General features: G+C 42.5%; 2 protein-coding genes across 4 annotated transcripts; both read right to left on the bottom strand.

Moving 5' to 3' along the window:
• Nucleotides 1-1070: 1070 nt before the first annotated feature.
• Nucleotides 1071-18316, bottom strand: LOC112265590 (bromodomain and WD repeat-containing protein 3). 2 transcript variants are annotated; one of them, XM_024443061.2, is made up of 41 exons: nt 18101-18316; nt 17941-17999; nt 17805-17834; nt 17529-17588; nt 16466-16616; nt 16243-16341; nt 15909-16069; nt 15231-15452; nt 14736-14836; nt 14572-14642; nt 14225-14325; nt 14016-14056; nt 13616-13717; nt 13371-13524; nt 11616-11750; nt 11391-11519; nt 11083-11308; nt 10798-10986; nt 10409-10598; nt 10148-10238; nt 9903-10046; nt 9712-9782; nt 9388-9604; nt 9140-9256; nt 8793-8900; nt 8517-8641; nt 7353-7435; nt 7132-7243; nt 6951-7012; nt 6707-6862; nt 6317-6563; nt 6159-6228; nt 6024-6071; nt 5784-5909; nt 5547-5699; nt 5197-5366; nt 4794-5089; nt 4531-4695; nt 4002-4325; nt 3709-3864; nt 1071-3594 (listed from the first exon to the last, which is right to left on the bottom strand). In XM_024443061.2, the coding sequence occupies exons 1-41, from the start codon at nt 18135-18137 to the stop codon at nt 2192-2194; spliced, it is 6702 nt and encodes a 2233-aa protein (XP_024298829.1). In that variant the 5' UTR covers nt 18138-18316; the 3' UTR covers nt 1071-2191. The 2 variants fall into 2 exon arrangements, with proteins under 2 accessions (XP_024298829.1, XP_024298830.1); XM_024443062.2 differs by having other exon boundaries at nt 3715-3864.
• A 1161-nt stretch (nt 18317-19477) lies between these two features.
• LOC112265589 (non-histone chromosomal protein HMG-14) lies at nt 19478-22733 on the bottom strand. 2 transcript variants are annotated; one of them, XM_024443059.2, is made up of 6 exons: nt 22517-22733; nt 21144-21167; nt 21026-21055; nt 20871-20909; nt 20642-20773; nt 19478-20435 (listed from the first exon to the last, which is right to left on the bottom strand). In XM_024443059.2, the coding sequence occupies exons 1-6, from the start codon at nt 22532-22534 to the stop codon at nt 20373-20375; spliced, it is 306 nt and encodes a 101-aa protein (XP_024298827.1). In that variant the 5' UTR covers nt 22535-22733; the 3' UTR covers nt 19478-20372. The 2 variants fall into 2 exon arrangements, with proteins under 2 accessions (XP_024298827.1, XP_024298826.1); XM_024443058.2 differs by having other exon boundaries at nt 19478-20438; nt 22517-22726.
• Between the last annotated feature and the right edge of the window lie 232 nt (nt 22734-22965).

The following is a 22965-nucleotide window of genomic DNA, read 5'->3' as shown; positions in this document are numbered from 1 at the left end:
TGATTGGTTACTAATAATATCATTTAAAATCCCTCAAATTGTGTCCCATATGTGTTTAGACACGGCGACCATTTACGGTGACGCCTGTTTATGGTCGCCTGTTGTATTTCTAATAAAATTTTATTTGATAGTTTGTGGTGCAGGAATAATGACAAGCAAACCTGGGGAGCCTTGTGTTCACATTGTCCCCCAAAAAAGGGAACAGAACTCAGACCACCTCTCGAGATGGTCTCAGTTTGGTTCGCTTCAGGGGCTTTTGAGGGGTCTGAGTTCCTATGGACTATTCACACTGCACACAAAATAAGTGAACCGTACAGAGTTCACAAAAATTGTCTGAAAGGGTCCAAGTGTGAAAACACCCTGATACATCCCAAATGGGTAACTCGGGATCCGACACTGCCGCCTAGATTAGCAAGTCGACATTTCCGAGATAATAAAAACGAGGCATGAGCCCCAGTGATGTCCAATAATTTATGCTGCGTTCAAATGCTAGTTGGAACTAGGAAATGCATTACTTACTGATTCATTGAACGTAGCACATGTATAACTACAACCAGTTAGAAAGTTGAACATTTCCGAGTTTCCTAGTTCCGACTAGCACATCAACGCAGCATTATATATTGGTGCTGTCACTTAGTTTTTGAACTACTACCTCAAATACAATCCACACGGTGGCAAAAGCATTGATCCACACAGCATTAGTGGGATGTATTAAATGTAAAGTGTTAGTCCCATGTGTCATGAGCTGAAATAAAAGATCCCTGCAATGTTCCATATGCACAAAAAGCTTACTATCTGTAGTCACCATCTGTAATAAAGCCCTTTTTGTGGGGAAAAACTCATTCTGATTGGCTGGGCCTGGCTCCCCAGTGGGTGGGCCACCCACGGCTGCACCCCTGCCCAGCCATGTGAAATCTATAGATTAGGGCCTAATGGAATTTATTTCAATTGACTGATCCTCTTATATGAACTGTAACTCAGCAAAATCTTTGAAGTTGTGTTTATATTTTTGTTCAGTTTAAGGAATGTTTAAGAATGCATTGACATTGATAACACATTCAAAGTGAGCCTTGAATTTATGTCTTTATTACTGAGAAGAAAAATAAAACAGAAAAAAAACAGCCCTCTTGTACTCCACAACCATACAGGTACCAGTAACATTTTTCTATGAAATCTGTTTGTATCAAAGTGTATGAAAAATATTTAGCAAACATGTCAATGCAATTACAGTTCAAGACCGCCGCAACACATAACTAAATTGTGACTGGCAAAAAGTTAAATGCAGTTAAGTTCTCTCTGAAAATAAATGTAATACTGAGAGTACATAACACTAGAATGTCTTCCCAATATGAGAAATCACAGTATTTTGCAATAAGTACTTTTTGGTTTCCTGTACTTGGCAAAAGGGTACCAATTTGTGACATGTGGCAAGACAATGCATTGTAATGACATACCAATGAAATTAATGCTCAAATTTAAACAAGCAATCATTTGCTACAGAGTGATCCTCATAAACCTTTCAAAAGATGCCATTGTCAATCCCATATATTTACACCTCATTCCATGACTAGAATTCACACCACACATATCATCCCCCCCCCAAAAAATGAAAACAAAAGGGGGGACAGACTAGGAATTCAAATTTGTACATTTTGGCTCATAAACAAGTTACCTCACAATACAGTAAAGGATAATTCATGTGGATTTACAAAGGAGGGTGAAGTGGATTAGTTGTCTCAGTAAGTGTGCTTGGACTGAAACTGCCATCCTGGAAATGTTTATTGTCCATACCTACTCTAGCTCCCAAGACTGAATGGCTGAGACTACAGTAAACTTAGTTGACCCCTGAGTTCCTAATGTGAAACTAGTGTATGAAATACCTCTTTACAGTGTGTTTCTTAGTGCAAGCCAGCAAAATATGCTTGATTAAACAGAGGTATATTAAGATAGCACCCAAGCTGACAATGCTCCCCGGAACAGTTATTTAGCTGGCCAAATCACAAAAGCAGAATGGGAGGTGGTTTGCGCTATATTTTATAAAACTACTCTCTTTTTTTTTCATAGAAAATATAAATATCCCTGAATGAAACAGATTCACAGCATTTCCTCTTGAAAAAGCTCCAGTGCTACTACCTTTATTGTGGCGATCATGTGTCTTCAAGGTCTCCAGTTAGTCTCTCTGGCTAAGCCTTCATTCGCTGTCGTGATATGTCACCGTTCGTTTGCCACGGTTTCGGGTCTTGATACACGTTCCACTCTCCCCTCTCTGGAATTCTGCATACGACTGGTCACTGTCTGCCTCAGAGGGGTCCCTCCGGTGTTGTCGGGCGGCACCCTTGTCGCTGACCCTTGACCTCCTGTTGTGTTTTTTTCTCTTTGGACTGCTCTGGGTCCCTGAGCTGGCAGAGGACTCTTCGTCCTCCTCGCTTTCAGAGGCAGAACTGTGGGCACTGCTGCTGCAGCGTTCCTTTCGCTTGCCTTTGTGTTGCTCCAAATGTCTCTTCCCCCTTGGACACTCAACCTCCTCCTCCTCTGACCCTTGGTGGGAAGAGGTGTCTTCCTGACTACTACAGTCCTCAGGTTCAGACTTGGATCTAGATTCCTTCTTGGGATACTTGTAGTTGGATCTTTTTGTTTCCCTCTCGCCCTCATCTTCGCAATAGCTCTTAGCCATGGGAATGCACCGTTTCTTTTCATAAGGGTTGTCTGAGGAGTCTGAGGTGTAAATGCATTTTCTCTTGGAAGAAGACTGTTTTGTAGTAGCTGGGGAAGCTTTTCGGTTGCGTTGATGCCCTTTATCTGAAACAGCATTGCTATTCCCATTCTTACAACTGCCTTGCATCTCTGAGTTCAAGTCCTCCTCAGAGTCTTCATTGATGTATTTCTTTTTTGGTTGGGCTCGAAGGCAAGGCCGCCTGCTAGGGCTATGCTTCTCCTTCCCATCAGATTCTTCCTCTGAGGAAGCACGCAGTTGTTTTCTCCTTGCTCTCCTGTTGGGTACAACTTCCTCCTCGCTCTCTGAAACAGAGTCATTGTGACTCTGTCTTTTGGGTTTGTTGCTGTTTCGCAACTGACGTTTATTGGATTCTCCCTTAGATTCATTATCTGAGTGGTTGCTGTCTTCTGCTTCCTCCTCCTCCTCAGACCTCACTCTTTTTTTGTGAGAGCTTGATCTCTTTGGAGTGTCACTGAGTTCCTCTGATTCGGGGACATCCTGTTTGTGGGTTGAAGCAGATGTTTGTTCTTGGCTTTTTGAATGCAATTTACTATTTTTCTCAGAGCCTTCAGCATGTTCTTTCTCCACCTTCCTCCCATTTTGGTGAGGGTGCTTTTGAGTATAGTGTTCTCGGTATTCCTCGTCAGAGCTTGCCAGAGGTTTGTGCAGTCTCTTTCTGGAGCCAGACTTCTCTTCCGCCATATAACTGGTAATGCAAGTTCTAATTTTACTCACTGCAGCGGTTGTCAAGCTTCTGGAGGACTTCTGAGACTCAACAGCTTCTTCCTCTATTTCTTCCTCTTCTTCACCATCAGAGCTCTCCTCCTCAGAAGTACTGTCATGTTTTGTGCTGTGCCCATTTACATGAGACAAATCATCTGAAAGAGATAAATACAAACATTAACACTACAGCAACAAATGACTGAACTTGGAGATAAGGCAGAGAAAGTATCCATGACTGAAAGCATCTACAGTATGCCTGTAGCTCTTACCCTTACCACCAGTCTCTGCAGCTTGTCTGGTCGTTCTGCGGCTGCTGGAGTTCGTACTCTCTCCATTCTGATGACAACGAGAGGACGAAGCTTCACTCTCAATACTGTCCTCATTGTTCTCCCAATCACCCAATGAATCCTTGTCTTTTTTAGAACCTAGGGGAAAGAAAGCGTATGTTACCCAACAGTGTTAAATGTTTTTTCAATGAACGCACCCTTTTGTGGCTCTGGTACAGTAGATCCATGAACAATAAAAGTTGATCCAAACCAGTCTAAGCTGACTGTGTGCTCACTCTGTGCTGATGACTGCACCTCGGATTCAGAGCTGCTCTGGATCACGGTAGTGCGTTTGCTGACTCGGGTCGCATGGCGGCTGCTTTTCCTCCTTTGTTTATCCTCTTCCTCAGAGGCTGAACCATAGTTTTCCTCAGAGGCTTCCAGAAGCTTCATCTTGTTGACGGCCGCTCTGGCAGTCTTCCTTTTCATTGTCCTGCGGCCCACATTCTCCTCCTCCCTGTAAGTGTCTGTACCCTGGGATGGTGATCTCTCAGATTCGCTGCTTAACCGTCTCTCTCGCCCAGATTTTCTGCTGTGACCATTCATCTGGGCACCCCTCTCTGGACACACACAGAGCAGCAACATTTTAAATGGCTAATAATCATGTAATAACTAAACAAATATCTGCTCCCACAGGCAGTTCAGACCTTTAACCATAAGGACAGTTGTCTGTGCATTTTTCTTCATCTGTAAGGGCATTTGCCTGACAACTCCCTGCTCTAGTTACCTCTCCTTTTACCTGCTCTATGGTGTGATGGTGTTTACCTGGCTGTTTGGTGCGTTTCCTATGGGCAACAGCATTGTTCCTGGTCAGCCTGGTGCTCCTGCTGCTGGTCCTAATTGGGAATTGACGAGACAAAGAGTTTGACAACTTCCCACCGTCCTCACTCTCCTCCCCCTCATTGGAGGACTCTTCCTCGCTCTCGGCAACTGAAATAAAACGTCAAAAACAGGGATTTTATTAGAGGGACAGAGACTAAGGGATGTCTTGCAAACTGCCTTCTACCAGATTTATGTGAAATCCTAACTTTTTTTCTTCTTTGCCCCCTTGTTCCTGGTGACTCTTTTGGTTCCCCTGGTCTCTCTGCTGTGATGGTGCCGTGAGGACCCCGGGCGTTTCTCCTCTTCAGAGTCACTCATAGATAACTCACTCTCAATCTCAGAATCTGACCCTGAGGAGGCTTCAGAAGAGCTGTGGCCTGAGCTGTCACTGCTTTGGTTCCTTCTCCTGGTTCTCTCGGTAGCAGACACTTTGGCTGAGGTAGATTTAGTCGTTGACACCACTTCCACTTTTTCCTGAGTTTTTAGAGCAGCCCTCTTTTGGCTGAAGGGAAAGAACAATATCATTAGTAGTGCTGTAGGTCCTGTGGACCACACAAGTACATTTCCTTAAGCCCAATGAGGTCTGTGGGCAGTAGAAGTGAGGCCTACCTTGTGGTGTTAGTGCTGGGTACAGTAGACTCGTGGTGCTGAAGCTTCTTCCGGAACCTCTGGCTGCGGCGGAGCTTCTCGCTGCTCTTGACGGCAGTTTTGTATTGCGATATGATTGTTCTGATTCGCTCTTCGAAGAATGCAGAGAGCCGCAAAGTCATACTGTAGATCTGGGGACAGAGGAGATAAAAATCTGTAGAGCACAGTAACTTGGCATCAGGTCCTAGTACCTAGATTGATGACAATCCAGAGCCTGACCAATGTCAAATGAAGAACAACTCAATAGAAGAGTGCTGAATTTCTTACACTGGAATCGCTTGTATGGTTTGGAAATGCAAGAGCGGAAATACCTTTGAGCGTTTGTTTGGCGTGAAGGCTTTAGCGTTGGCAAATATCAGACGTATGTCTTTGCAGAGCTCCATGGGGTTTTCATAGCGGTCCTCCTCAAGGGTCCCCTTCACAGTCCCAAAGTCCATGGGAGTGTCAATGATGTTAAGGTAGTCCTGCAAACAGACATGAGCCACATTAGAGCAACAGTTCTGTCAAAGCCAGAGTCATTATTACAGTAGAACTCTGTGTTCTCTTACTGGGTAAGAGGTAGGATCCACAGGCTTTCTGAAGGGCTCAGAGTCCTCACACTCAAAGACATAGTTCATCAGGCGCTTGCACTGCCCCTTCCAGGAGTCCTGGTCAGGTACAGTCTCCACAGAGCGCTGGGGTGAAGGGAGACTCATACATAAGACAACATCCCAGCCACTTCCCTAAATTTTTATTGCTGATTTTAAGACAAAGATGTTCTGGTTTTTACATCATCATTCATTACTTACCTGGCGCAGTCTGTGTCCAGAAGAGGGGCCTGGTGCCTCTTCCAGGTCCTGGGAATGGACATTCAAATCAATATCAGTTCAACCCAAAAGTTACACAGCAAGGTGTGAATGATTTGATGATCAACCCTGATTTACCTCGTCATCCGTATAGTCCATGTCTTCAATAGCACTGTAGATCTCCATAATATCTGTACAGCTAGGTCGACTGAGGAAATAAAAAAGCAACATAAGTTATTAAATACAGATACATTTATCTGTATAAGTTAAAGCTCAATAACACTTGGACAACTCACTTGATAAATTTTAGCAGGACATCTGTGATAAGTTTTGCTGAATGGGCTATCTTGCTCCTTGGCTCATTGAAGGTCCGGGCGTTGTGCACAATGTACCTGGCATCCCAAACTAAAGAGGACAGTCGCCTGTAGAACCTATTTATAAGTCTCAGTCTGATGGTGCTCAGGTCTGTAGGGAAGGCTATCACTGTGCAGTAGGTTGGGTACTGAACTATGTCCACCGGGCCAGAAAATGGGGCTACAATATCTGTAAATAAAAAATAACAAAATCAGAAGTACTGTGAATTTGAAATTCAAAACCTCACTAGCCCATCTAGGAATGGTATACAATCCGAGGTCTGCTGAGGATGAAATAGTGCCAAAATGCAGTGGTGAGGTGAGTGTTCTTACCGACGGTGATGAGTTGCTCAATGCCTGCTATGATGCGTTCACACTCGTTGTCTCTACTCCTCTCACCCCACTCTCCTGTCTGGGGTTTGTACATGACCTCTCTCATCTCCTCTGCTGTCACTGGAACCCCTCCACCTACACACTCAGGTTGCTGGGCTGAAGAGCACAGACACACACCATTGTTACCATACAGTACCTCTGTCCTAGAATGAAACATTTCCAACAACAGAGTCTGTTAAATTACCATCCTCTGGAATAGCTTCCACATCCCAAGGACTTAGCTTCTCCATTTCGCCATTGTCCCATCTGGCAACAAAGCAAAACCAAGCAGGTTAGAAGCATGCAATCCACCGCAGAAGGCATCAACCGTTGCGAGACCATTTTGACTGGTTTCCAACAACGCAGACCCGATCATACATTCTCACCTGACTTTGAAGCACTGGAAATGACTGTCCGGATATTCAAGCTGGTATGGCTCCTGACAAACAATGATCCCAAACCACCAGGCATCATCTATTACAGACCGGAATCTGTCATCTGCAATGAGGAATAATACCATTTTAGATGGGGGAAATGCAGAAAATATTGCTTCGAAATGTTGACCCATTTATCTCACACATTACACTACCTTGAGTAGTTAACTTACTTGGCTGCCAGACTCTACTGCGTGCTTCGTCATAACTCTGCCGAAGCACGAGGAAGTCAATCACATCCGGCATGTCATGGTATCTGAGGGGAGGCGTACAGAAGTCCAAAGTTACCAAATGTCTCTGGTAATGTCTGTAAAAACGTACATGTACAGTGGGGAGAACAAATATTTGATAACCTGCAAATTCGGCAGTGTTTCCTACTTACAAAGCATGTAGAGGTCTGTAATTTTTATCATAGGTACACTTCAACTGTGAGAGACGGAATCTAAAACAAAAATTCTGAAAATCACATTAAGATTTTTAAGTAATTAATTAGCATTTTATTGCATGACATAAGTATTTGATACATCCGAAAAGCAGAACTTAATATTTGGTACAGAAACCTGTGTTTGCAATTACAGAGGTCATACGTTTCCTGTAATTCTTGACCAGGTTTGCACACACTGCAGCAGGGATTTTGGCCCACTCCTCCATACAGACCTTCTCCAGATCCTTCAGGTTTCGGGGCTGTCGCTGGGCAATACGGACTTTCAGCTCCCTCCAAAGATTTTCTATTGGTTCAGGTCTGGAGACTGGCTAGGCCACTCCAGGACCTTGAGATGCTTCTTATGGAGCCACTCCTTAGTTGCCCTTGCTGTGTGTTTCGGGTCGTTGTCCTACTGGAAGACCCAGCCACGACCCATCTTCAATGCTCTGAGGAAAGGAGGTTGTTTTATCCCTGATGTCCTTACACAGCTCTCTGGTCTTGGCCATTGTGGAGAGGTTGGAGTCTGTTTGATTGAGTGTGTGGACAGGTGTCTTTTATACAATAACGAGTTCAAACAGGTGCAGTTAATACATGTAATGAGTAGAGAACAGGAGGGCTTCTTAAAGAAAAACTTAACAGGTCTGTGAGAGCCGGAATTCTTACTGGTTGGTAGGTGATCAAATACTTATGTCATGCAATAAAATGCAAATTAATTACTTAAAAATCATACGTGATTTTCTGGATTTTTGTTTTAGATTCCGTCTCTCACAGTTGACGTGTACCTATGATAAAAATGACAGACCTCTACATGCTTTGTAAGTAGGAAAACCTGCAAAATGGTCAGTGTATCAAATACTTGTTCTCCCCACTGTATCTTCAATGTTAGACACTTTGAAGTGGTTGCATCATTTACTTGACATAAAATGATTTGTCTGTGATTTTGCCAGTGCCATGGTCAATGAGCGTCAGTTTCAGGCGGCACAGTGTCGGAGGGCATACTTCATACTTGATCCCAGTTATTTTAACAAACTCTTGGTCCTGTAGAGAGAAGGAGAATTTCAAGTTACTCTTCAACAATGTCCTTTCAGACACTGGCCCTGTCAACACACTAACCCATTTTCTACTGCATCGGCAGAAGACAGATTTATCTGTTTCCTAGTTTGGAGCAGAGTGGATATGATGTTCTTACCCTCAGCTCCATCTTCCTCCAGGGCTGTTTCTCCATGTTAATGGGGTACAGGTTGTTCCTGTTCACTGCCTCCACATACGCCTCGTGACCCTGGCGGAAATAGATTACCTGAGGGAGAGAGAGGGTAACATTAATTAGACCAGAGGGGGCTGGTGGGGGGAGCTATACGAGGACAGGCTCATTGAAACAGCTGGAATGGAATTAATGGAACGGGGTCAAAATTGGTTTCCATATGTTTGATACCGTTCCATTTAATCAATACCAATAGCTCCTCCCACCAGCCTCCTGATTTCAACCCCAAAGATGCACACAACAGTAGGGAAGCCATATGGTCCACAGTCACGTACCTCATCCCCCATCTGGGGAACGAAGGGAGACTTCCTGGGAACGACATCAGTGATCCACGTTGAGGGTCTGAACTCGTTGGACACTTCTCTGTTCATCGACGGCCTGGCTTTAGGCCACTGTGATACACATGTACAATTACATAAGATTAATTTAATATTCAAAAAGAAGTGAAACTACTTTTTGTCATACGAGAGCAGGATCCAAGCATTGACATAAACAAAATATGCAGGTTAGTACAGTGGCTAACCTTGGGCATCTTGCTTTTGGGCTTCTTGGATTTCTGCTTGCTAGTCTGAGGAGGTCGTTCTTCCTCGTCACTTTGCTGCTTCTCCTCTTCCTCCTCGTTATCTTCCTCCGAGCTGCTAAGCTGGCGCCGAACTCGTTTCCGTGATGACACGGGAGTGGAGGGCTGCAGGTTAATCCCAGCGTCTGCTGTCCAGTCAGAGTACTCACTGGACGAGTGGCTGTCATGGGCAACATAAGTTATGTTCACATTAAGCGAAATGACAATATGACATACGCCATGTACCCCTTTGCAAGGAATCAAGAGAAGCAAATAGCTTATCTGTACCTTGAACTGTCACTTTTCCATTCCTCTTCCTCATTGGATGAATCCAGTTCACTGCTGTCCATCTCATGGTCCTAGAGGTGGGGAAGGAGATTGCAAGATTGACCTCTTTCACCAATATTCCAAATAGCTTGTTATTCTTTAATGGACATGTCAAAAGCCTATTTCTTATCACACATGTTTGTAGAATATACCTCAGATGTTGCAGTCTCCTCTCCCTCCTCACAGGAGAACTCAATGAATTCTTCCACAATCCCATCTTTGCTCTGCTGGAAGACTTTTTGCTTTTTGCGGGACTGTGCTCGTTTGATGCAAGGCACCTCATCTTCAGAATCATCCTGAGGCAGAAGCAAAGCAGAAATGCAGGTATGACGTCAGTATCATTTTAAAATCCCTGTGGTCAGTCATGATTTTTAAATTAATAAATATGTCTACTTACTCTACAACTGCCGTATGTCACACGTCGTTTCTTTGCATTGTATATGGCAATCTCCTCCTCTCCTTTTGTAATTCGGAAGTCATCCTGGCAACTACAAGATCATTTACACATTTAATTTCAACTTGCATTTCAGGAATAATGTTCTAGAGATTAACCATTTAGGAGTAGACTTGTTTATAAATGACATCCTTTTGTCTTATAACAAACTATTACAGATGATCTCCCCCTGTTGTTTGAGGAATAGAGGGATGTCTGTCTCACCTGTACCCGCTGGATGAGAGCTCGGGTACCACCACTCTGCGTCTCCAGGCCTGCAGGTCCCGCTCCGTGGCCATCTGGCTGCGAGGGGCATTCTGGTGCATCTGTCTCACCCCTTCCACCTGCCCACTGCGCCGCAGACCCACGTTAGGGGAGGACTGCACCTCAGCTGCACCTCGCTCATTCACTGATGCTGGGTACAGAGAGGAGGGAAGACAACATGACTGCTTGTCTAGGACCCAATCATTAATTTAACCATAAGGGATGAGTATTTTCCATTTCCAATGGAGTCCTTAATCATCAACATGTAGGAATGTGAAGTATTTGAGCATGCCCAAGAGCAATGGTAGTTTATGGAAAGGAAAAGAGAGCTAGGAACATTATCTTGGTACCTCTACGTGGGGTGCTAGGGGCTGGGAATGCAGGGGCCTCTGCTGGGGCCTGTGTCCCTGGTCTGCTCTGCCTGTCCTGCTGCTCCTGCAGCTGCCTGATGGCGTCGTCCAGAACGCTGCGTCTGGCCGTGGCCTCCTCGTGGTCTGTGGTCAGCTGACTGATGACCTGCTCCATCACCTCGCCATCACCTGAGTTGGACAACATGGACAATTTGACAAATTAACTCAAAGATATGGTCAAAGCAGGAAGACTGAGATAGTCAAGTAAAGAGGTAGTTAACATACTTGTGGCGACATATCCCAGCTGAGGCACCAGGTGTTCGTCTGCAATGTTCTCCCTCCCGGGGACCAGCCGCTGGTATCTGGGTGGGTGGGGGTTCCCATCCACATCCACCAGGAAGGGAGGGGGCATGAGGTGGGGTGCCTGCTGGGTCTGCTCATCCAACACAAAGCCGTTGGCGTCACGGATCAGTGGCCGATAGTCGGTGTGGAAAAACACCTGATCTGGAAGCTGGACAAAGACAGGCAGTCAATCTCCAACCATTGAATAGAGGACTCTTTCTTATACATAGATGTAGGAGCTGCATCCTTACCTTCTCATATGGCTTGGAGCTCCCAAAGCCAAATATGACCAGATGGCCGTGGGAGTCTGTGCAGGCAAAGCGCTGGCCATCGGGAGTGAACTTGCAGTCAAAAACAGCACCATGACCCTGGCCCTCAATCTGTAGGGCAGACAGAGCAACCAAGATGGAGTTAGTCATAGTTGGAAAGAATGGATGTTACTGTTAAGTCATCTGTGGTGTGTGGCTCCTCCTCACCATGTTGAAGTAGTGCTGTGTCTTTGTGCCCCGGACGATGTCCCAGATGAAGACGTTTCCGTCGTGGCCAGCAGACAGCATGATCCTGGGATCTGAGGGGTGAGGCTCCAGGACAAACACCTCAGCCTCATGGCCCTGTACAGAGCATCACACAGCTGTCAGGTCAACTCACTGTCTGATGGTATTTAGCCATTTTACCAAGTCATTGACCAAAAATATTTGAATAACTGTTCCCGAAAAGCATGTTTACAGTGACAAGGGGGGGGGGAAAAAACGGTAGAACTATAATGTCCTCTTGACCAAGGAATCTAGGACTATACTTCAACTATTCTTCATATACAAATACAGTGCATTCGGAAGTATTCAGACCTCTTCACTTTTTCCACATTTTGTTACATTCAGCCTTATTCTAAAATAGGTTGAATCATTTCCCCCCCATCAATCTACACACAATACCCCATAATGACAAAGCTAAAACAGGTTTTTAGAAATATCTGCAAATGTATTCAAAATAAACTGAAATATCACATTTACAAAAGTATTCAGACCCTTTACTCAGCACTTTGTTGAGCGCACTACAAGCTCGGCACACCTGTATTTGGGAAGTTTCCCACTTTTCTCTGCAGATCCTCTCAAGCGCTATCAGGTTGGATGGGGAGTGTCGCTGCACAGCTATTTTCAGGTCTCTCCAGAGATGTTCGATCGGGTTCAAGTCCGGGCCACTCAAGGACATTCAAAGACTTGTCCCGAAGCCATTCCTGCATCGTCTTGGCTGTGTGCTTAGGGACATTGTCCTGTTGGAAGGTGAAACCTAGCCCCAGTCTGAGGTCCTGAGCGGGTTTTCATCAAGAATCTCTCTGTGCTTTGCTCTGTTCATATTTCCCTCGATCCCGACTAGTCTCCCAGTCCCTGCTGCAGACGAGAGAATCTGTTCTGGCAAACTCCAAGCGGGCTGTCATGTGACTTTTACTGAGGAGTGGCTTCCGTCTGGCTTTCTACTATAAAGGCCTGATTGGTGGAGTACTCCAGAGATTGTTGTCCTTCTGGAATGTCCATCTCCACAGAGGAACTCTGTAGCTCTGTCACAGTGACCATTGGGTTCTTGGTCACCTCCCTGACCAAGGCCCTTCTCACCCGATTGCTCAGTTTGGCTGAGCGGCCAGCTCTAGGAAGAGTCTTGGTGGTTCCAAACTTCTTCCATTTAAGAATGATGGAGGCCACTGTGTTCTTGGGGACCTTCAATGCTGCAGAAATGTTTTGGTACCCTTCCCCAGATCTGTGCCTCGACACAATCCTGTCTCAGAGCTCTACGGACAATTCCTTCGAACACATGGCTTGGTTTTTGCTCTGACATGCACTGTCAAATGTGGGACATTATATAGACAGGTGTGAGCCTTTCCAAATAATGTCCAATCAATTTCAAGTCTCATAGCAAAGGGTCTGAATACTTTGTACATAAGGTATCTGTTTTTAATAAATTTGCAAAAAAATTCTAAAAACCTGTTTTCGCCTTGTCATTATGGGGTATTGTGTGTAGATTGAGGGAAAAAAGACGACTTAATACATTTTACAATAAGACCGTAACGTAACAAAATGTGGAAAAAGTGAAGGGGCCTGAAGACTTTCCCGAATGCACTGCAGTTGAAGGATGGCAATCTACACTACTAGTGGTTACAGATACAAAATGTCCTCAGTTATCTTTGTGAAACAGAATGTTCACGAAAATGGAATGTAAGAGAATGTGGTTGCTCCTACTTTAAGGATATGTAGCAGCTGGCCCGTGTAGGAGTTCCACACTTTTAGGATATGGTTGTTGACGGCTGTGATTACTGAGTTGTCATGGCGATCCCACGCTACCATGGTGACCTTGGGCTTGAAAAAGCTTTCCTCATTGGTTGTGTGTTCCAAGCTGAGGAGAAAGTCGATACGAAAGGAGGAAAACATAAATACAAGCATGTGTAGGTGTATGTAATGGTGCCGTCAAGCTGTTCATTCCTTACCCTGGTAGAGTGGCGTTCATATTGAGAAGAAGGCTCCTCCACTGCTGACGCTGAGTCAGCCTCCAGATGCGTGCTGTGCCATCTCGACTGCCACTCACAAACCTACGAGACGAGGCAAACCAAGACAATGAACTCTAGACCAGTGGTACAAGGGTCCCTGGGGGGGTACTTGGCTTATGCACAAGAGGTACTTGATAAGTCTCATGAGACCATAGGCTTACTGGTAAAATGCAAATGAGGGGGAACTTCAGGGGTACTCCAGGCAGAGCAAAACTCAGTGATACAGTGAGCGAAAAAGGTTGGGAACCACTGCTCTAGACAATCCTCATGATTCCTTATGTTATAAAGTAAAAAACTGTTGGGCTAAGGTGAGTGCTTCAACTAATCACATTGATCATACCTTTCTCCTGAGTGGCAAAATTGGATGCTGTCGACCTTGTCCTAAAAATGAGAACATATATTGACAACAATGATTAGAATATCACATCAGCGTTTTTTGTATTTATTGTAAATTAAAGCTTGAATGGATTTAATGATTTTTTTAGGAACTAATTTTCTTGTGTTCAGCTTTTTGCTGCTATTTGATGGTTTATCTTCAAGGGATCTTACCGTGTGTTCATGAAGCTCTGATATTTTTTCAGGGTTCCCAACTCCCAGGTAATATATTCTGATGACATCATCAGTACTTCCCGTTGCTAAGAACATGCCACCTAAAATGTTTTATAAAACACAAAAATGACAATAAATGTATCCCAATTTGGTTTAGAGTCTCTCTATACCCATGTTAGAGTAGCTTATACTTGTAACAGTTGGTGAGGTAAAAAGCTGGATCAATACATTGGTTGAAAATTGTATCAGCTATGGTGAGTGTAATAGGTACCCTATGATCAATTTGTAGGAATGTATTTAAAGATCCAAAGCATTCTTTTACACAACTGCTATCTTGACATCATTACCTGGACTGAATGATGAGCACACCATCTGAACCCCCGGCCTGGGTCGCTCTGTAAACTTCTGCGGGCGATCACTTTACAAACAGAGTGTAAATGTTTCAGACTTATGATGTAATTTTCAGGATGCAATTATTATCTTGATCAAATTACCAGCAATTGAAACTCACCTGAAATTGATGTTATTGACATCCCACTGCCAAAAGCAGATTGTTGCATCAGTTCCAGTGGACACCAGGTATCTCTTTGAGCCCTTGGCAAATGGTGAGAACTGAGGACAGATGTAATTCACCCAGGTAAATGATGTTCCAGATAGACAGACTTATGCACCCACATCTATACTGAGAGCAACACACTAGTGGTCCAATGTGAGCTTCTGAAGCAAACCAGGTTTAGTATTTGTATTTATTGATCCCCATTCAGCTACTCTTCCTGGGGTCCAGCAAAATTAAGGCAGTTTTAAACGTTACATTCACAACAGATTTCACAACATTATGTACAAAATGGGATAAAAAGAGATGTGTGCAGTTACCACATTATACTGTTGCATGGTTTTCTACATTTGCAAAACTGTGGACAGCATTAGCTTACATACTCTTTGCCCGGCTAACATTAGTCAGATAAAAACATAATAAAGGGTGTTGGAGGAAGATAGAAGCTCCTACCTGTAGGGAGGTAATGGACCCACTGTGCCCCTGTAGGACAGCCATAGGGGCACAGGTACGAAGGCACCACACTCGGATGGTTTTGTCACAGCTGCCAGCTGCCATCAAGGTATTCTCAAAGCTGACAGCCAGGTCTGAGATCTCAGCAGAATGTCCTCTCAGGGTGGAGTGCAGCCTCCCGTCAAACGAAGACCATATTTTCACCAAGCAGTCATCCGAGCCCTTGAAAGTAGATTTGATAAGCTAGATAAAGTGATGAGCCTAAAATGATTTCCCCCAAGAACTTGATCTCATCTCATATGCATACGTAGATACTGTACTCTATATCATCGACTGCATCCTTATGTAATACATGTATCACTAGCCACTTTAACTATGCCACTTGGTTTACATACTCATCTCATATGTATATACTGTACTCGATATCATCTACTGCATCTTGCCTATGCTGCTCTGTACCATCACTCATTCATATATCCTTATGTACATATTCTTTATCCCCTTACACTGTGTATAAGACAGTAGTTTTTTGGAATTGTTAGTTAGATTACTTGTTCGTTATTACTGCATTGTCGGAACTAGAAGCACAAGCATTTCGCTACACTCGCATTAACATCTGCTAACCATGTGTATGTGACAAATAAAATTTGATTTGATTTGATTTTTATGATGACTCACAGTGAAAATCCTGAGACCGGTTCGATCAAAAGCGATGCAGTAGACTGCAGACAGATGACCCAGAATCCTCCTGTGCATCCGCATGTGCTGATAGTTGCTCACAGGGTTCACAGCGCTGAACCGCTGAGTACCGGTTAGCTCCCTTCCTCTGTACACCTCCACTGTGATGGACAAAACACTATGATTTAGAGTCCAAACATGATAATAACAGAATCATGTTAACAGAAAACAACAACACATGTGTTGAGTTATAAGCACACATTGCATTTACAGTACCGGCATAAATAGAAAATAATCGTGTGAACATGTCAATCCTCTGTCAGAGAACACCAACCTAGATTTGGAGGATCCCTGCAGGTCAAATGCATCTCTGGTGGTCTCCCTCTGTGCAGGGTAGCAAATGATGAGCCTTTCCTCCGAACATTGCCGTAATCTGGAAGAGGTGGAAATAAAAAGGCAATTTAATAATTTAATTTTACAATTCGATTCCAGAAAGAATAGTTGCTGATGTATACATTTAGAATTCACGCTCAAACAAGACATGTAAAGTTGAACACCTTTTGATCTTCTGAGTAAGGACTGCCTCCCGGTTCCCAGTAGGGAATGTACGCCTGGAACACATGATGGTACCTCTTTGTCCAGAATCGGCCCAATCTGCTTACAGATCTGCAGCAAATGGTCAGGTGCAATGTGTCTGTTGGATGCAACCTAGGGGATCAAACATAGTGTTGATGAGCAGAATGACTCATCCAGCTTTCATTGTTACAAGTTAAACCACTATTTATGCTTTGTTCCTCAAGCCATCACAACATTTGTAGGTTGGGTAGCAGTCAAGAGCGTTGGGCCAGTAACCGAAAGGTCGCTGGTTCAAATCCCAGAGCAGACTAGGTGACAAATCTGTTGTTGTGCCCTTGAGCAAGGCACTTAACCCTAATTGCTCTTGTAAATCGCTCTGGCGCTTCTGATAAATGACTAAAATGTTAAAAATGTAAACAATGATGACACCAGGAATTACAAAACTACAGTACTGCAACCACATTGTCTATTTATTATTTAGATCAAAGTCTTTGTCTAATATTTCAGTACACTGTCAGCCAGTGGCATTGTAAGAAAATATACATTTCTTAATTTTCTAGGGGCAAAAAAACATAACTGACATAACTAGGGTTCTTCATGTACACCTGATCTCGTTCCACCAGTGTGCTACATTCCTTGTGGGCAGAACGTTTTATGTAAAACACATTCATCAACGGACGAATCACAACACAGGTCACAAGAAAAATAGCGCAACGACAGCCTTTCTAGGGCGTGGATTGGTCAACAGTGGTGTCCTGACGTAGCCAGAACCACAAGAGTCCCCACCCAATCTGCAGTACAACAGATATATTTATAAATGCTATATCAATTTTGTTTCTATACTACAGTGTCAACAGTGTCGACACATACGAAAATACGTAATCCTACATACCGGTAAAAGTTAAAAATCTGTTTATTATGCAACAACGATTAAATCTGATTGAACAAAGAGTAAATGGACCAAGCATGGACACACAACGTGGTTGTCATTCAACAATAACAGATATTCGACAATGAGTTTACATCTATTGATTATAGACTTACCAAATCTTCGTAAGATCTTGGATGTTCATGTCCTTGCCAGTCTAATCTGCAGGGTAAAAGCTATCCAAAATGGTGCGCATTAGTGTAAATCACAACACTGAAGATGCTAGAAACACTGCCAGAAATTAAGTTAGTAAAAACGTGTGATGTCAAACGAGTGAGGCGGTCAGAGAAGCATTAAAAGTCGTGAGTGAGACAAGTTCTACGTTCCAGTCCAATCGGGATCGCTAGCTACATACATCGACTGCAGAACGCCGCTGCTGCCGGAATACACACCTGATATTCTTCTAGTTCGCTCGCTAGAACCTGCAATTGATTAAAACAAATAGGTGTTTCGAATGTGCTGCTTTCATTTACTATTCGCCAAAAATGTTGAATTGTAAGAAATTGTCAATAAGGCACGCCAATTTACCTCAGCCGCTCTCCGACATGGACCCGTTGTCAGAAAACGTGAAATTAGGTAATATAGCTCTGTAAGTGAATAGCAGAAAATAGTACCACAATTGGATATCAATTAAATCAAGCTTTATCTATAATTTAAGCAATGAATTAGGCAACTATATGCGCCTTACCCGATTCAAGGAGAGAAATATTCCGACTTTTGGCCATTGAATCAGCCGTGATTTGGTTGGTGTACAATTGTAAACTAACTTTATGACTAGTGAGAGTATGATATATTTATTTAATTTCGGTTACACTGCTCTGACCCCCTCCACGGTTGCTCCTGCTTTCTAATCAGCCTGTTTTCAGTCGCCATTGGAAGGATGAGGCCTCAGCAATACTAGTTACTTCCGCCACAGCAGAGGAAATAGGGGGTGGGGAACAACTCTTACAATTTTGTTCGACCTACAACAAAGACAAAGCGAAGCTCGGCCGCTAATTGCACTAATATTATATTTAAATACATTCGAAAGCTTTGGATCAATGTAAATAAAGTTATTTCTATATGCGGAATTATAGTTTAAAGACCGCACTGTTGTCTTTTCTTCGACAAGGTCGTGTCTTGTTGATGACGTCACGTGTTAGCGAGACATCTGTCACGTTTTATTATCCTTCATTTTACTCTGTGCGATTAGTCTTTAGTGCACTTACATCGCTTCACTACTTAGGCTTTGTTTCAATAACTCAACTGAATAAAGAAAAACATGTGTGGTGTATAGACAAACGGGCCATGCAATGCTGACGAGAACAATGCATTATCAGCCTGTGCAGTGCATAGTAGGCTTCAATTGCATTGACAAATTGGCGAAATACTGTAGTTGACAAAGAAATATTTTTTACATTTGTCTGGAGATATGACATGATAGACCCGCTTTTCTTACACCATGTAAATACAGTATATTGTTCTAGTCTCGGATGTGGAGTCTATCCCATCCGGCACTTGAGTCTTGACTAGATGGGATAATTCGCTGTCAGAAGTGACTTTTCGTAGCAGGTCAGGAGACTTAATGTAGCAGGTTATGATAATTAGACTAAGGTTAGTTAAAACGCAAAAATGATCGATCCTATTCGAATACGCAAGTTGCCACTGACATTAGCTGCATCCTTTCAGGACATTACCCATTTCAGGCGATGTATTTATGGTACAACAAATGCCATTTATGCTATAAGAAAAAAATAATTGAAAAACACTATGCAAGCAGCCTAATGGATCATTGTAGGCTATTCGAATGTTTTAAATAAACTCGACAACGGGGTGAATTTGGTCCACCAGTTGACAACCCCTGAAATAGTGCGATTGTCATGCAGCTGCTTGTCAAATAACCTACTGAGTTGGTGTATGGCTGCACTCAATAGAATTGCAGTCCTATGCTCAATATTTGGCAAAAACAATCACCATATGGTATAAGCGAAATTACAGAGTATTTAATCAATTCACAGTGAGTGTCTTAATTATAATAGCATGTTTACATTCAACTTGTGATCAATAAGAGAACAGAGAAAACAAAGAAATTACAATCATTTTAATTCAATTGGCATGTTTATACCAATAATAACACAGATACAGCTACAACAAAAAAGAGAAACTGTACATAAAATTCTAAAACCACATGGAAATCTACAGCTGCTATGTTCACTTGAAGGATTAAGTGAAAGTACAGTCAATGTTTATCAGTATCCTCAAAAGGATAAGCTACAACCAGTATGTTTAACACTGTAATGTATTTCATGTTATTAGCTTGGCTAAAAACACGAACCATCCTCAAATCGTACCATTACATTACATACTGCATAGAAATTATGAAAAAAAATAACAGTTTCACAGCAGCTATATCAAATGTTATTGCAATGCCTTCACCGAACAGAGACAAAAACCATTTCACAGGCCTGATGAAAAATCCAGTACATGAACTAGGGAGAATTAACCATAACTGTGGATACATAATACAATGTGGACAATAGTTTAAAAATTCATAGGGCACAGTTTAAAACAGAATTACCACCGTCCTACCCAATATAAACAATAAAACAAGTATTATTGTGTATAAACCCCCAACCCTTCTCCATACAACAGGTTAAATAAACTGTCCCTCATAAAGCCTATGGAATGTTAGTGTCAGACAAGCGCTCCCAGTTGAATAACAAGTTCCTGATATTGGCGTGATTGCATGTCATTGCTACAAACCTGCCCCCCTCCCACTGACAACTGAACCAGACCACAAAAGAAAAGGGAAACACACAATGACCATAACCTTTCTTCCAGAGGTAAAAAAAAAATAAAATTGTTTCTACAATCTTACTACTACACAACCTGCTTTTTCTTAAGAAAATAGTTGATAAAAATATTCTTCTGAATTGTACAAGAAAGGAGGTACAGGGAGCACTGGCAAAAGGGTAAGGATGTTATTCTGCCTCATCCTCCTCTTTCTCAGGCTCGTCTGCATCAGCATCTTCCTCTTCTGCTGCCTCCTGGCGGATGAAAAAGTTACGTTCCCATATTACAGAACAGTTCTTTTAGGTCTAGTTGTTTACACTATTTGTGTGTGGGGTACAAACAGCTGCAATGCCAATTATTGTTGGTCTGTTTGTAATACCCAATACTCCTGATTTTGAATGTTGTATATCACTGGCATGGCATATCGTATAATTGAAACTAAGGTAACAAGTCTTACCTCCTCAGCTTTGGCCTCTCCGTTTTCTGCCGGTGTTGCTTCTTCCTCAGGATCCTCTTTCTTCTCCTCAGGCTTGGACTTCTCGACTACCGCCTTTACCTTTTTGGGTTTGGCTGCTGCCTTGACTGGTGTCTACAAGAATCAGAAATACATGAGATACATTTCGATGTACAAATGTATAAATATGTTTTGGGGTTGACATTAGCTGAAATTACAACATTTATTTTACCTTTGCCTTAGGCTCTGCTTTAGCTGGAGTAGTGGGTTTCTGTAAAATAATGCATATTAGATAATTAGTCCAATTACAAATACACAATAGCATCTATTCATAGAAAACATAAACAGGATATACAACATAAATATGATAATATATAGCAAACTTACAGATGATAACCTCGTGGATCTCCTCTTTGGCTGGTGAGAAAAAGATAGTTAAATCAGCTATTGCAGAAAAAATAAGTTATTCATAATATAAAATTGTATAAGAGCATTAAATACTAACCTCAACTTCAGTGTCATTATTTGCCTGTGAGTGGGTGGTGGGAGAGAAGAAGTAAAATTCTTAGTAAAAACCAAGAACAACAATCCCACAATCATAGGTCGGGAGCTGCAGGGAGAAGTGGGTGTGTAATGCTAAGGGGGATGGGCTCACAAACTGTACCCCCCCACTGCTTCATCCCCAAATTAGATACAAATTATGTAATCTGAAAGTGAGTGGGGGAGGGTAAACATTTAACATTACTATGCCATTTGACTTTTCCCATTGTCATGGTGCAAAATGGAGCCTTTATGGTACCAACTACCTTGAGAGTGACAAGTAAAAAGGTATGTTATAGTTAGGCTTTAGTAGCCCATACGCATAAAGGCCAATAAACAGCCCCTCCCCCATCAACCGACGGAGATTTGTAATATGAAGGCATCCATCCACACGTTACGTCAACCAGTCAACTGTATGTTCCCGCCATTAGTTGAATATCTATAATTCTCCGATACCAGTTTACCCATATGCGCTGTGGAGTATGTCTTCAGAAATTCGCTGTTACATAATGCAACATTTGTTAGGGAAGCAAAGGCAGGGAATGCACACAAAATAATAGCAAATCCCCAAAAACTGAACACGTGACCAGCTATGAATCACGTGGTCGTTTTCTTTAGAATTACTTTCTCTAAAACCCCATTAAAGTGATACATGGCGCCGAGTTGTCGATGCCTTTCCTATTTGCAAGGGCTGCCATGACACTTCAAAGATCGTACCTTTCCGTGCCATAGGGTGTCGCGCATTACAATACGCTTTACTGCACACAGGACACAAAGTGATAATATAGGATGCCACAGGCATGGGCTATTAAAAGTATATGAATATAAACGTGAACCAAATATATAGGCGATTAAAGCAATCCCAATATTCACAAAATATCCTTTAGATCATGCACGCATTTCTGCAATGGCAACATGTAGTTTAGTTACATTGCAGGTGGGTTACACCCCTTTGTCTGATCTCATTGCTGAGAAGGCTATTAAAAGCTACTTTACATTCATGAAAGACCCGATATGCGTCAAATTAAATTATATGATTAAGTAACTTATATAAAAAGCACAAGCTGCGATAGTTTATCATGTAACGTTACAGGTTACTAAAATGAGAAAGTGAGAACGAAAGCAAAATGTTACCACACTAAGTAAAAAGGCGCCACTTCCATTTCGACAAGACAGACACACTAAAACACATTCATACTTTAGAGAAAACTTGTTACATTGTATCAAGCATATTTTAGAGTACATGCGATTGTTGCAGATATTTATAAAAACACTTCATGTGAGAAATTATACATTGTAAAATAAGGTTTAAATTAAAAGGTAAACATTCCAACTTACTTTGCTTCTTTTCGGCATGGCTGCTTTGCTTGTATTGTCTAGAGAATTAGAGGACAAATTAGCCTTCTCAGTTACTGAAAATTCAATGCAGGCTTCTGAATGTGTCCGATGTAAGTCACTCAATTCCTTCAGAACACACTGTAACTAACGTAAATATTTAATCAGTAGGCCTACGTCCAGAAACTAGCTGAAACTGGATTGGATCCCCCCTCTTTATATTGTATTCCTTATCCTACCAACCTGACTGGCAATTTATTCTCCGCCCCTTGTTGCCATTGATTGGCTTTAACGTCCAGGCAACAGATTTTTAAACCAAAGCAAGTTACCTGTGTGGGTAGGTCTGTATGCCAATCAAGTCGTTCCAACGAAAAATGTTGACTTTAGGGGTGGGAATAGCTAGATTCAAAATGATGTGTTATTTTCGTTGATATTATATCAGAATAATGTAC

Source organism: Oncorhynchus tshawytscha, linkage group LG13, assembly GCF_018296145.1.
Source record: "Oncorhynchus tshawytscha isolate Ot180627B linkage group LG13, Otsh_v2.0, whole genome shotgun sequence".
Taxonomy (NCBI): Eukaryota; Metazoa; Chordata; class Actinopteri; order Salmoniformes; family Salmonidae; genus Oncorhynchus; species Oncorhynchus tshawytscha.
Note: the sequence above shows the minus strand (reverse complement) of the source record. Positions and strands in the feature narration are given on the sequence as shown.

Coding starts and splice junctions, on each gene's coding strand:
- LOC112265590 (XM_024443061.2), bottom strand. CDS start 18,137: ATGGCCAAAAGTCGGAATATTTCTCTCCTTGAATCGG. Junction 16,342..16,465: donor CTTACTCAGAAGATCAAAAG/GTGTTCAACTTT, acceptor CACCTCTTCCAG/ATTACGGCAATGTTCGGAGG. Junction 13,718..14,015: donor TTTTGCCACTCAGGAGAAAG/GTATGATCAATG, acceptor CTCGTCTCGTAG/GTTTGTGAGTGGCAGTCGAG.
- LOC112265589 (XM_024443058.2), bottom strand. Junction 21,056..21,143: donor ATAATGACACTGAAGTTGAG/GTTAGTATTTAA, acceptor TTTTCTCACCAG/CCAAAGAGGAGATCCACGAG. Junction 20,910..21,025: donor GATCCACGAGGTTATCATCT/GTAAGTTTGCTA, acceptor ATTATTTTACAG/AAACCCACTACTCCAGCTAA.